Below are 14,588 nucleotides of genomic sequence, written 5' to 3' on the forward strand. Positions count from 1 at the left end.
TACGTACGTACGTACGTACGTACGTACATACGTACATAAGTATGTGTGTAGGTGTGTGTGTGTGTGTGTGTGTGTGTGTGTGTGTGTGTGTGTATGTATATATGTATGTATGTAGATATATATGAATATATTTGGGGCATTCAGTTACACTGAAATGTCACCCTTGTTTGGGAATGTTCTGGTATTATATAAACTTAACATCATAATAACCCCCCCCCCCCTCCAAAAAAAAATTGTGGCATGTCTTATCACTAAGGTTTGACACAAATAATTACGATGTGTCAAAAGTGTCTGATTTCATTAAAGGCTTCCCAATTAAAGTACTAATGAAGCCTACAAAAAATTGACTTGATTTTTCTACGTCTAGGGTTTGTAAAACTTCGGTGAAAACTTATAATAATTGTTGCAATGGTGGCATCTTTGCCTGTGTTATGGTTTGTTTATGTTTCAATTACTTGGGTATCAAATCTTCTAATTCTCACGGCTCAATAGACATGTCTATAGTCTACATATGGAAGTAGACATTTTCCTGTTGTCATTGGTTCAATGTACTCAACTCACATACCCTTAAGTCTGACCTATTCACCTTTCAACATAACTGAACAAAGAGCTTGTTTGAAGTTTATGGTTTGTTTTGCGCTGCGGGTTCCATATCCAGTCACGAAATTAACCTCTATCAGCTAACACTTAGGATAAATAGTTTTGAACAATTTGAAGCAGTTTATACAAGTGAATACATTTAACTTCACTTTAAGTGTTCTAGGTAAATGTAATCTATAATTTCTCTGATGTTTGTTTGGGTACAAAAAAAAAATCCACATCTTGATATACAACGAATGGATTGGACTAGTTTCTTCGTATCACGGATGAAACATCCCTGGTGAATACCGAACGACTTCCGGATCTTATTTCCATATTCAAGAGGAGAAATGATTGGAAAGGAAAGGATAGTAAACTTCACTCTAGGAGAAAGTGATTGAAATTGAGAACAGATACACTGGCATGATAAATAAACAGGATTTGTGTAATGGATACTTCTGATTATAATTTGATATACAAGATGAAATGTTACAGAGTAGTTACAGGTGATGATGTTAGGAAGTGCGACTCCTGAGCTCCGTCCAGACTGAATTGCAAACGTTGAATTTTAATGTTTATTTTCCAATCATTTCTTGGCACTAATTAGTGATCACAGTTTACTGCATGTTATACAATAATTTTGGTTGGGAACGTTGGTAAAAATGAGTGAGGGAAATCAATGTCAATTCTTCTATATAATTATGTTAACTGATAAAAAAACATGAGTTGTAAGTTTGTGTGTGAAACAGTGACATAATTTCTTATACTCACATCACATTTAATTTGAAAAACTCCCAAGACGAGCAAATTTCATGATCTAAGTTTGTCAGGTTTCTTTAAGGTGTTCTGAGACTTGTCTTCAAGGTGAAGACATGCAATAATTTATCGTTTTTCTAACATTACATACAATTGATGTACTGCAAATACAAGCTTGATTTATTCTGGCAAGGCAACAACAATGGAGACAACAATGAAAGGGTGACCAGGTTCCAATCATGTTTTCATAATAAAGGTTATGAGGAAAGAGAAGAAAGCACCATGGTAACCACAATGACCTTTGACATGAGAGTTGAATACTTTATTGTTATAAGGTGTCCTACAACTGGTTGGTGGGCTCAGATGACCTTTGACATGGGCCTTGATATAAGGGATCCTGCAGTAGGTTGGTGGGCGTAGGTTGGTGGGCTCAGATTAGAGTTGCTATAGTCTGTAAAATTTGACATAAATTCCTTGGAATTCATACCTTTATCCTTTCCAATAATTTACTCTATTTTGATTATATGACATAACTATTACTCGGTTACCTCACTCAATTTCTCTGAAGCATGTTTTCAGCATTGTATCCAATAAGATAACACAATGGTGTGGAGTATGACTTTGCATTTTTTCAATATTTCTGTACACACTACTTACAATATCTCAATAAAAAAGCCATGGACACAAGATTAATATTTGTGCATTTGCTAGTTACATTTTATAAAGTTCATCATCAAATGATGTATACACTCTGGTGTTCAACAGTGGCACATTATTTTTGTACTCTATAGTTGGCTATTTTGACATTCACTGACATAATCTAAAAATGCAATTTGCAAGTTTTAAAAAAAATGGAATAACTAGAAATAAATAACAAAAACTAGAAATAACTAGAGCCCTCATAATCTCATTGTCCAGACAGTGCACTGTTTTTTGTTGATTTGACATCATTCTGGCAGTCTTAGATAAAAACTACACTGTTATTATCAAATTGAACACTTATAGTTCAATCATTCAGAACAGCTACCCATTAGACACTGTAACAAACATCCCAATAAATTACCACGGCAATCGGTCTAGTGGTTTTTATTTTTAAGTTGTTTACATACATACATGCATGAACACACACAGACACACCTGTAACATATCCATACACACAGACGGACACTTCACCATACCTAAAGCACTACTGAATCTAAGTTCAGTAGACCTGTTGCCAGTTCCAAGATGCATTGCGTGCCTCACCATACAATGGCATGTATTGTATATGTGCTGAGGGGGTTGCACTCGCTACTCAGGGGGATGGTTGTCACATGACAGTACCCTGGGTTCACCCATAAAATCCCTCTCCATCAATGATGGTGTTTAGTCTTTGTTCTATAAAATCACTCATAACCAAAGAGGTCAACATGTCTTTCCATCATTTCCTGATAAAAATATTATTTCAAGACAAAACAAGACTAACTGTAAACAACATAAGCGATGTCCTCTCCCACAATGCATCTTGGAACGGGAAAAATCAACTATTTGTGCAAACAAAAAGCATGAAACTTCAGAAATCTGGAATGGAAACTGTAGCGATAAACTTACAGGGTTAATTCCTGAGTCAGGGTTGATCTGTAAAGTATAGATATCATCTCTTGAATACTGGAAAAGTCCATAGTATGGGTTTAACATTTCGTGAGATAAAAGGTAGAGCCATTCCCTTGCTATTCCTCCATAGTCTAAACCTTCCTCGCTGCGGAACTTTATCATCAACCGTTTCCTTAGATCCTTGGGTCTCATTTTCATTACTTGTCTATATGATTCCTATGAAAGAAAGAAGAAACATTTTATACAACAAATTAGACATTATGTGCATAGAATAAAGAGTGAGGTACTGCATACAAATAACAAAGTTTTGTAAAAAAAAAAAAATAACCATTGATATTATTATATCTTTACCATAATTTTTAACAAACTGTAGATTTACAGAAGTACATACATTACTGAGACAAGAGAGAGAGAGAGAGTGTCACAGATAACAGGTGGACAGAAACAACCAAGACAATGGCAAAAGCATTCACAGAAACTGACATCTTATCAGAGCTAGAGAAAGTCAGACATACAAACTGGAGACAGGTAGCTAGACATATATTGTCAGTGATAAAACAGTGAGATATTCTGACAGATATAATGACAGACAGATCTTGTCAGAGCTCGGGCAGACAGAGACACAATCAGACCAATATGAAAACTACATAGACTGGAAAAAACCAATCAAGATAAACTGAAATAGACAGCATGGAGAGCCTTTGTGCCTTCACTGTCTCTAATTAGCCTACTTCACTACAGACATGTGGACATCAAGAACTCAAGAGTAGTCTCATCGACAAGACAAACCAGTATATTACACGACTTTCTAATCCCCTCCACACATACATGTCTTTTAGTAGTATGACCATGTAAAATATAGTATTCAGTACTGGTAAAGAGAGAATACTTTTTTCAACAAAGAGAGTTTGTGATATTTTATACACGATAAGCACACAGTGTCTGAGTTCAAAATTTTTATTTGGTCATCAAATTTATTTGGTGACTAGATCCATGAGAGTAAAAAAAAATTTTTGCAATTCAAATTTCCGTATGTTCTATTAAAATACATATGTGGATGTTGACAGTCTCCTTCAGATGTTGACATCAGGTCTTAGTTACACAACTCACAACAGTTGATGGTAATCTTATACTATGTAGGTCACATAATTCAAGTACTACATGACTCTTGGTATTTATATGCAGTACTCATGTACATTAATGTCACAGTATAGTGTGAAAGACACACACACATACACAATCAATGACATTTCCTGTTTTTTCAGTTCTCCTAGTCTTTGTTATGAGGTACACTGTGCTCACTGTCAGTGAAACAAAAAGTGTGCCCTGAACTGTGTCAATCAAAGGTGGGGCACATTTTTTTTCAAAAAAAGGTGTCAGTATCCTTAAAAAAAAAACGCTTTGTTGGTCAAGATTATGATGATAACTGATATGTTTATGTGTATGTCTGTGTGCATGCGTATGTCTATCAGCATGCATGTGTACATATGTGTGTGTGTGTGTGTGTGTGTGTGTGTGTGTGTGTGTGTGTGTGTGTGAATACATCTATGAGCATGTGTGTATATGTATTATGTGTGTGTGCATGCATATGTCTAACAGCATGTATGTGTCAGTGTGTGCGCATGTGTGTGTGTGCACGTGTGCGTGTGTGTGTGCGTGTGTGTGCATGTGTATGTTTGGGTGTTATTTGGAACACAATAATATATGTAATTTCAAATCATTTATTTTATGCAAATTTAACCTATTCCATCTATTTTTCATTCTTTCTTTAACATTCTACTTTTTTTTTATTAAATAGTCACAATACATCAATGACACAACTAAACCCATCCTGACTGTACTGTAACTACACAGAGTTTGACTTGACTTCATAACAATCTACTATCAAAGCCCATACGATGATAGAACTCAAGACCCCCCTAGGGCAGAAGGATGTCTATACAAAACACAGCAATTTCTTGTATCTGATACTACTTGCTATGTTCACTTACAATGGTAGTTTCCTGTATCCAAACATGATATTAATCTCCCTCAGACCTTGCCTGTACAGCTATATCAAGTACCAAACTTGTGGAAATGAAAGTATTTAGTCTTAGCTAATCTCTTAATTCCTAATACCATCTTTCATGTAATAAACCCATTTATTTATTCAGAGATACTCAAATGACAACATATGATATTGTGAAATGATTACTTTTAAAATGTAACTCTGAATTCTTGATGAGTCAAGACAAGGATAACTTTCATAGATCACCACTCAGCTACCAGTCTTGTCTACTAATTACATACCGATAAGGTTACCAATTCAAAATAATCTTTCTAAACTTTATCAACCATACATCTTACAAGTTGACCTTCTAATGTCTCCCCATCAAGATAATGATGATGTCTTGCAAGATTCAACTCATCAGCTATTGAAAGATAATTTTGGTTAACCTTTGACCACTATACTGCATGACAGGCAACACACACACACACACACACACACACACACACACACACACACACACACACACACACACACACACACACACACACACACACACACACACACACACACACAAACCTGATCATGAAATATCAGCATTGTGTTACCTTTTTTAATAAGATTTTGACAAGATTTAATGATTATAATCTAAAATACGGGTTAATGGAGCAAAAAAGTGGTTTGGAAATTATAGTATTGCTACAAATAATACTGACGGGGGAAAAGGCCAGGTATTACAGAGTTTCAGAGTCTATCTGTGGTCATCAAGTTTTTCCTTTCTTTAATACAAGTCAGTTCGTAGATTTGCCCATATAATGGTTGTAATACATGTCCTATCTATCTTAAACTGCAGCTACTAAGAAATCGCCTTTATGTTCTGTGCTGTTGGTTTGGCTAGTAGACATAGTCTCTTTTCAGATTTGGAAGCTCTTACATTATTCATTTAAAAGAAGAAGAAGAAGAAGAAAGAAGCCTGGTTTCAGATAAGCTATATCCCTAGACTCAACACAACCATCTTATATCAGATTTTAGTTGTTTTCTCACCAGCTTTATGTCTAAACATCGATAGAGATGACTACATAATACATGTTTTGACTCTAGCTCATATTTGTGTCGATTTTTTTGTTATGCTATATTTACTGCTTGGTTTACAGTCATGACTGTAAAATGTAAAGTACTGTGTCTGCTGACTCTACCCAAACATTTCAGAATCTGTTACTTTACGTTTATTGCTTGGCTTGCACACAAGACTATAAATAAGGTGTACTCTGTGATTTGGCTCCATAAAAACTACTCCAACAGAGACATCAGGACTACAATCTGATATCTATTCACCACAGGGGAATGCATTTACTCTCCTCTTTTGTTCAAAACCTTTGAAAACATGACAAAGCTGAACTAGCAGGATATCTCCCACTATAACCTAGTAAATTATCTGTATTTCAGCATTCAAAACACAAATTCCAAATAACCTAAACCAGAATATCTCTAACTAACCTAGTTACACAATATATCTTAATAACCTAAAACGGAATACCTCTAACTAACCTAGTTACACATATATCTTAATAACCTAAAGCAGAATATCTCTAACTAACCTAGTTACAAATATATCTAAATAACCTAAAGCAGAATATCTCTAACTAACCTAGTTACAAATATATCTAAATAACCTAAAACGGAATATCTCTAACTAACCTAGTTACAAATATATCTAAATAACCTAAAACGGAATATCTCTAACAAACTGTCTGTATTTCCGCATTCACAATTCACGTTACAAATAACCTAAAACAGGATATCTTTAACTAAAAAAATATACGTTATATTTATCATACTGAAAAATTTTTACTCACAGTCAAAAATTTGTTGGAAGCATATCCCAAATTTTACTCTAATTTTAGACATGAGGTTTCTACAATGTCTGCTTACAGTATAGCTACATATACTAGTATGTGTCCATTCCTTGAGGACACACAAATATCACAATAGCCTTGTCACAACTCATCTCTGAGTCACTGTGCTGTGTCGCCGCCTAATAAACTCATTTTTTGTTTCCCTTGGCTGAGCAAAGACATTTTCCAAAAATGTACATATTGTATAATGTCTGAGTAAGCTACATTTCTAGACATAACTGTAAAGTGTACGGTTTTCTTCCTACCATTATTAACATACACCAAACTTACCTCAAAAATTTCTTCTCTGGAAACTTCTATTCTACAATGCCCTGCTTGTGGCTGTAATGTCTGTAAATCTGCACGTAAATTTTTCATTTTTTGAACTAAATCTCTCTTATATTTTGGGGCCGGACTTGAATCCTCGTTTATTCTGGAGAACAAAAGTGGAACAGATTTGAGTTTACTTTTACAGTTTTATTCATGTGTATATCTTGCACAGATGTGTGATGTCTTGCACTGAATGTGGCATCATGATATTTCAATAAGCAAAACGTGTGACTGACACTAAAAGTAGCATACCGTAGTCAAAATACAAAATGTATATGAATTATGCATGTAAATGGTACACTTATTTAGAAGCCAATCTCTACCACTACACAGGTGACAACAGTGTTCTCCATGTTGTTTTTTTAGGGGTTCACCCCCTGTTTGTGGTGGGTGGGTGGGTGGGGGGGGGGCATTCTTTCATTTGTGTTGGCAACCCCTCTCTTTTTTTAAATGAATTATGTTGCAAGTTTGAAATTCTTGGACTGAAATAATTTCTTTATACATTTGTGTTTTCTCGTTTGCTTAATTTTAATCAATCATGGCTGAAAATAGGAATTTAAATGATCTGAAAATATGATAATGGTATGCAAATTAATATGTAAATGGCCACCCTTCAATTTTTCAACATTGTGGAGAACCCAGGAATAGTATGGTATCATCAGAAATCCTACAATGTATAATCCATGTAGATGTAGAGACAATACCTGCTGAGAGATAGGAGTATAATCTGATCACAAACCTCACAGGGGTAACATAATCTTGTCTTTCATAACACTAAAGCAGCTTAGCCTCATCATACCTCGACGTTTGTGTCTTCAAATCATTCATTTATGAGTTTCCCCTTTGGGGTTTGTAATTTCCTTTCAGTTTCATCACCCACAGTATCTATACAACCCCTGTATTCTACCTATAGCACCAACTGAAAGACTGTCTAACAGGGATTTGGCTCAGTCAATCTAACAACCCCAGTCTTTATCAATTGCAAAATACACAACTAAAACATAAAATGCTTTTCAAAATCTAACAGAAACCCCTTTCATATAATTAAAGTGTTCATTTTTCTCATTGAATCTATGTAAATCATGTATTTAGTTCCATAACATCTCTTTTCTATCGAGATACTGCATTGATTGTTTTCAATCTATGGACCACTGGTTTTTAGAATGGCTGGCCACACTCTATCACTCTAGTGTAACAGTACAGTTTTTAAGCTCAACTAGCCATGTGTTGCTGCTTGTTAAAAACCCCACTAGCCTTGAGATGACACTGATAGTACAATATCCTGACCAAAATAAACACCAACAAACAAGTGATCTATAAGACTTGCTTCTATCAGCCTTTCTCCTAGTCAACAATGACTATACACAGACAACAATAATCCCCTACTTCATATACACACTAAGTACAACATGTTGTATTCTCCTTGCTTGTATCAGGTTGCCAATGTGTACCTACACAATTTCCATGCCTATGTCAAGGCCTCACTTAATTATTCAATACATCCATTTTAGATGACGAAAGAGCTCAGCTATATGCTTGTATATGCCCCCCCCCCCCCCCCACACACACACAAGCACAATCACCATTGCCATTTTTGTTTAGCACTCACAAATTATTTCCTCCAAGTAACATCGTTTCCCCAATTACAATAACACAGAGTGTAAATTTCATAATATTCTACACTGCTACAAATCTTTCCATCTCAAGGTTCAGGGATATAAAAAGATAACAAAGGAGTGAGAAAAGTTCAGCTAAACTCAGTCGTCCAGTAAACTTACTTTGTTACTATTTGATTAATAACCTGCGAAGAAAGTCTGGGATCTGTAAATTGTGTAGTTCTGTTGACATGGTCAACAAAGTAGACCCTGCCTGTGGCCGTTGTTCTCATTTCCCACCCTGTGGGTAGTGGTCCTAAGTCCTGTGGAGTTGAAGCGTTGAATTCCCTCGGTACCCTTGGGTCATGCCATGTGCTCACACCTGTCTGTGTATGCAAATAGTAAACCTGCCCTTGTGCTGTTGTCCTTTGTTCTAGAAAGAAAAACCAAAAAACTCATTAATGTGGTCAAATTACATTTGTCATTTCACAACAGCTTGATACTGTGTTATTACAATAAACCTGTTTACTGAGGCAGATTTCATGGAATGGTAATTTGCAACACAAGTAACACACACAAATATACTGCTTCTGCTTACATTTAAATGTAATATATATCTACATATATATACCCAAGTACAGCACACAGATATATACAGACCTATAGATAGATAGATAGATAGATAGATAGATAGATAGATAGATACATACATACATACATACATACATACATACATATATACATACATATACATACATACATACATACATACATAGTGTACATACACACATACATACATACATACATACATACATAGTGTACATACACACATACATACATACATACATACATACATACATACATACATACATACATACATAGTGTACATACACACATACATACATACATACATACATACATACATACATACATACATACATACATACATACATACATACATACATACATACATACATACATACATACATACATACATACATACATACATACATACATACATACATACATACATACATACATACATACATACATACATACATACATACATACATACATACATACATACATACATACATACATACATACATACATACATACATACATAGTATACATATGTACACACATACATTTACGGGTAGTGATAGAAAATAGGTCCTGTCACTACAGTGCAGTTTCTGATTGTATTGAAACAGGAAATACAATACATAAAATACCTCATATTTCATTCACCGACATGATAACAGCCATAAACATTTCCCATATTTCATTCACTGTCAAGATAAACAGCATAATATGCCCAATATTTCCTACTTCTTGTCATAATATCTACATTTGCCAGCATCATCAAACTGATCAATATCCACACATAACATCTGACTGTGGCATCATTTTCTTCACCCCAGCATGTGTTGCAATGTATCTATGAACAGCTGTGTGCAACATACATGTACATGATGGGCTATAGCTATTCTTCCTATGTTGTATGACAGGTTTGGTACTAAAATAAACCAGTTTGCCATCTGTTAAATTGCATACAGACTGTAATATCATAATCATCATCTAGTCTCTCAAATACTTTACCAGGGGGCTGTACTTTGTCAATCAAATTAAAACGAGATTTAAAAGATTTGCATATATATACACATCATCCACTTTTGACAATATCCTTTGATATAAGGTTTTACAGTCACCTATGACTCATTCTGCTCTATTGTGTTTGATTAACATAACAATAAGTTGATAGAATTACAACTCGTTTTTAGTAACATAACTGACATCATTGACAGATACCTCTTGTCTGCAAATAAATCAGATATGCTGGGTAATACAAGAATTAAATCCTATTGGGTTGTATATCATTACCCCCTCAAAATACCCTACTTATAATTATCAACATACTCCATATGCACAGACACAGACAGACACAGGCACACACGTATGCACACACACACACACACACACACACACACACACACACACACACACACACACACACACACTCATGCACAAGCACATACACACACACATATACATGCACATATACCATGTACACACACACATACATACAAATGACTTAGTCACACACAGAGACACACATGCATACACATACATACACAAAGACAGACACAGACATGACTGTCATCTGAATAATTCAGTCAATATTATAAAACCACAGTTGTTGCAGTAACACTATAACAAATTTGTTCTTTGAAGGTGGAGAAAATATTTTTTCCAAGGAATATGCAGCTCAGTAAGTCAGTTTATACTGCGATGATGCTCTATTTCAAGTGTCTGTACTCTGTGTCACTGATAGATGTTCCTGCTACAACAGAACCCCAGCAAAATATCCATTCACCATCTTCCTATGCCAGAAGTCAAACATATGGCAACTCAATTATACCAATTAGAGTCCTAATATTACATACAAATATTGTACAAGATTATGAGATAACTGTTTTGACACTTACCATAACCTTCTGGTAAATCAGCTTCAGAATGTAAAGCTGATCTGTTCATAAAATTCCTAAGTCTTGTAGATCTTGACCTCCGAACTCCACTACTTGCTGAGCTTCCAGACTCTGCTCGACCGGCATTTTGAGCATTACCCCCAGACGCCGTTGAGTGTCTTCGATGATCACTTTCAACTAATGATGCACGATTACTCCGACTACTACTACTACTACTACTAGTTGTGGTGGTACTACTACTAGTACCACTGTTAATTTGACTAAGACTAATACTGTTCCTATGACTAGAGCTAGCACCATTATTGGTACTGTGTGTTTCATTTGCTGGCCTTGTTGGCCTTTCCCATTGGGTAGTCCTTGTTACATGATTTACAAATTGTACTCTTCCTGCAGGTGTTCTTCTTTCTTCCCATCTGTAATGCAACAAATAGAAAACATTTCCTTAGAGTTCCACTTCCTGACAGTTCAACATAGTTCAATGTGACTTTCCATTACCTGAATAAAACATCTACATACATTTATACATAAACCTCATTTTGCATCATATTAATGTCAATTTGTGCTTTGAAGGGAGTCGAGTATAAAATCCCCCTGTAGTCAAAGTGTGATGAAGTTTACTACTACATATGTAGAGGTTACTTGTACCAGTGCATGCACATACTAGTAGTATTTGTACTGTAGTGCAATACCAAGAACATTGTTGCATACCTGTATACAAATTATATGCAAATGAATGTGCAATAGTTCCTCGTACACAAAATCGCATGACCTCACAATATGATTTTTCTGGCTGTTTCAGATAAACATTATGTAATAATAACAGAACCCACGATGCGTGAGTGCAAGTGTAGCTTACTTGAGATATTTGCACGAGTGCTTACAGTGTTTTTAAGCTGTATTTTCACTCTCTAAGTGAAAGCATTGCCACAGAAAAGACTGCAAGCACTCATGGAAATATCTAGAGTATGCTACACTAGGGGGAGGGGGTGGGGGGTGGTCTGTTATATAATCATCACATTTACAATAATATTATTGATGACACACTAAAAAGAACATTATATTCTTACACAATAGAATTATTTAAACATGTCTTGGGTAAGTTTTCAGGAACAGAAATTTCTTGTAGCTCCACCTACTGGGGCTTTACGAAAACTAGGAACTGCATGGGTTTATAACTACAGGCAACTTCAAAGGTACAAAACAAGCAACTTCATGAGTATGACAAAGTCCAGACTAGAACTACGAGGAGTTATGAAAACAATAAACTCTACTTGAACAACATCATTCAGAGTACCAGGTCCATTTTGACTACACTAGAAAACAGACATTTATATCTGACTTACCCCTCTGGTAATTCATTAGACCCATTACATATTGCAGGTATAGTAGCTGGAATTCCTCTCGAGTCAACTACTGCACCTACAGATCCACCCCTGTCTCTTGACATAAGACTTATTACTATCTGACCTCTCACACTTTCACCATCTTCTGGACTACCTTTACACAAATCTAATTTTTGATCTGAAAAAAAAAAATGGAGAAAAAATTGCTAAGTTTTGAAAACTCAATAATATACATAAAACATATCATGTACAATATCATTATGTCAAGTATAAAATATATAGTTATAAACGAGGATTGTTGGTTTGGATAATTCTGCTGTGTTAGTTTTGAGAGAAGGACAACATTTTCAAAAATACACTGAAGAGCCATTGACCAAATACAAATGAAAACCTGTGACATAAACTTGTATGAATATATTCATTTGAAACACTCTATTAAAAAACAAGTAACCTTTCATGTCCCCTACAAATAAGGTTTAAAATAAATGAATAGCTTGATTTTCTGAACACTTCAATATAACATTAAAGAGCCATGTTTCAATGCCAGGTTGACACGTTAGTATTATCTTAATAAGGATACATATGTGTAGGAGCAATTTTTTTTATATCTTTGCCAAACAACCGTATCTCAAACCTAGATTTTATTCCTAATCTAAAATGGGCCTTTAACAACCTAATTTCATGTTTTCAAACATGTTGGTTTTTATGAAGTTACAGCAGACATTCTTTGTCACTAACTTACAGATCGGCCTTTTGCTAGTCTTGTCTTCAAACACATTATGAAGTGACAGCAGACATTCTTTGTCACTAACTTACAGATCGACCTTTTACTAGTCTTGTCTTCAAACACATTGTGTTTGACAGAGTTACAAAATGTACACTCTTTGAACCTTACAAGCAATTTCACTCTATCCAAACATCTTCACAGTATTATGATGTACATTCTTTGTAATTTACAAGACATTTTCACAAGTTATTTGCGTTTTTATGGAGTTCAGTATACATTCTTTGAAACATACAGGCTTTTTATTAGTCATGTCGTCAAATACATGGCAATTACAATATTTCAGTTTTTAGTCTTTTTTTTTTGTATTTAATAACATTTTTATTGGGTTAATTACAAAGATACAACTCTTTTCGTGAATGGAAATCTTTACATTTTGTATTCAGAAACTTTTCTTAAGTTATCAATTTCTTAAGTTATCAATTTCAAAAACTTCCCCATTTCTTAATGTGTGCATTTAATTTACTTTTTCGAACTACAATATGAAACTCTACACTCAATTTTTTTTTTCTTTTTTACCAAAACAACCAATCAGTTACACTTCACAGTTTTCACTGTTTGCTATATTTGATCACACCTGTCACAGCATAATGTCTATGATGTAAATTACCTTCATACTGTATATAGCACGGAATCCTATATAGGAAAAGGTCAACATCACCATTGTCTATTAAACGTGCCATTTTAAACCAACCTGACATTTACAGTGGCATCATACTGTAATTTCAAAGTATCACAAAGTAGTTTGCAAAATCTCAAAAGAAATTTGCTTAGGAGTCTCACATTATGACAGTTCACGTCAATATTTCATAACTATATCAAAATATTTTTTTGCATCTGCTCAGTCTCAGACAATACACAAATGAGTCATATTTCAAAATGATATACCACTATATAAATGAATTATACCTAGAATAGTAGACTGTGAGATACATCGTTATTTAGTCCTATCACGCTTCTTAACCACCATGAGTGCTGGCTGATAGCATGGCACGGATGTCTCTATCATACAGACTAGGTATAAAGCAAACTAAACAACAATTCAATGTTACTCAATGTATACCCACAATCACTGCTGTCATATCATTTTTTTTGGCATAATATCACAAGCTGCTTTGAAATGTGCTATTTTCTGACTATATACAATACAGTCATATATCATCATATCACTAATATATCACTGGATGCATGGAAACTAACTCATTGTCATTCAATATTCTATCCAATTTATACGCAA

General features: G+C 34.7%; 1 protein-coding gene across 1 annotated transcript in view; it reads right to left on the reverse strand.

Moving 5' to 3' along the window:
* The window catches only part of LOC144434804 (E3 ubiquitin-protein ligase SMURF2-like), a 47,820-nt gene that overhangs the window by 13,644 nt on the left and 19,588 nt on the right, over positions 1 to 14,588 (reverse strand). The window contains exons 5-9 of the mRNA XM_078123307.1: positions 12,568 to 12,745; positions 11,225 to 11,637; positions 8,919 to 9,168; positions 7,102 to 7,243; positions 2,926 to 3,144 (exon numbers count right to left, since the gene is read on the reverse strand). Coding sequence (XP_077979433.1) covers positions 2,926 to 3,144; positions 7,102 to 7,243; positions 8,919 to 9,168; positions 11,225 to 11,637; positions 12,568 to 12,745 — 1,202 coding nt within the window. The remainder of the gene's footprint in view (positions 1 to 2,925; positions 3,145 to 7,101; positions 7,244 to 8,918; positions 9,169 to 11,224; positions 11,638 to 12,567; positions 12,746 to 14,588) is intronic.

Source organism: Glandiceps talaboti, chromosome 5 (genome assembly GCF_964340395.1).
Source record: "Glandiceps talaboti chromosome 5, keGlaTala1.1, whole genome shotgun sequence".
In the NCBI taxonomy this organism is placed as follows: Eukaryota; Metazoa; Hemichordata; class Enteropneusta; family Spengelidae; genus Glandiceps; species Glandiceps talaboti.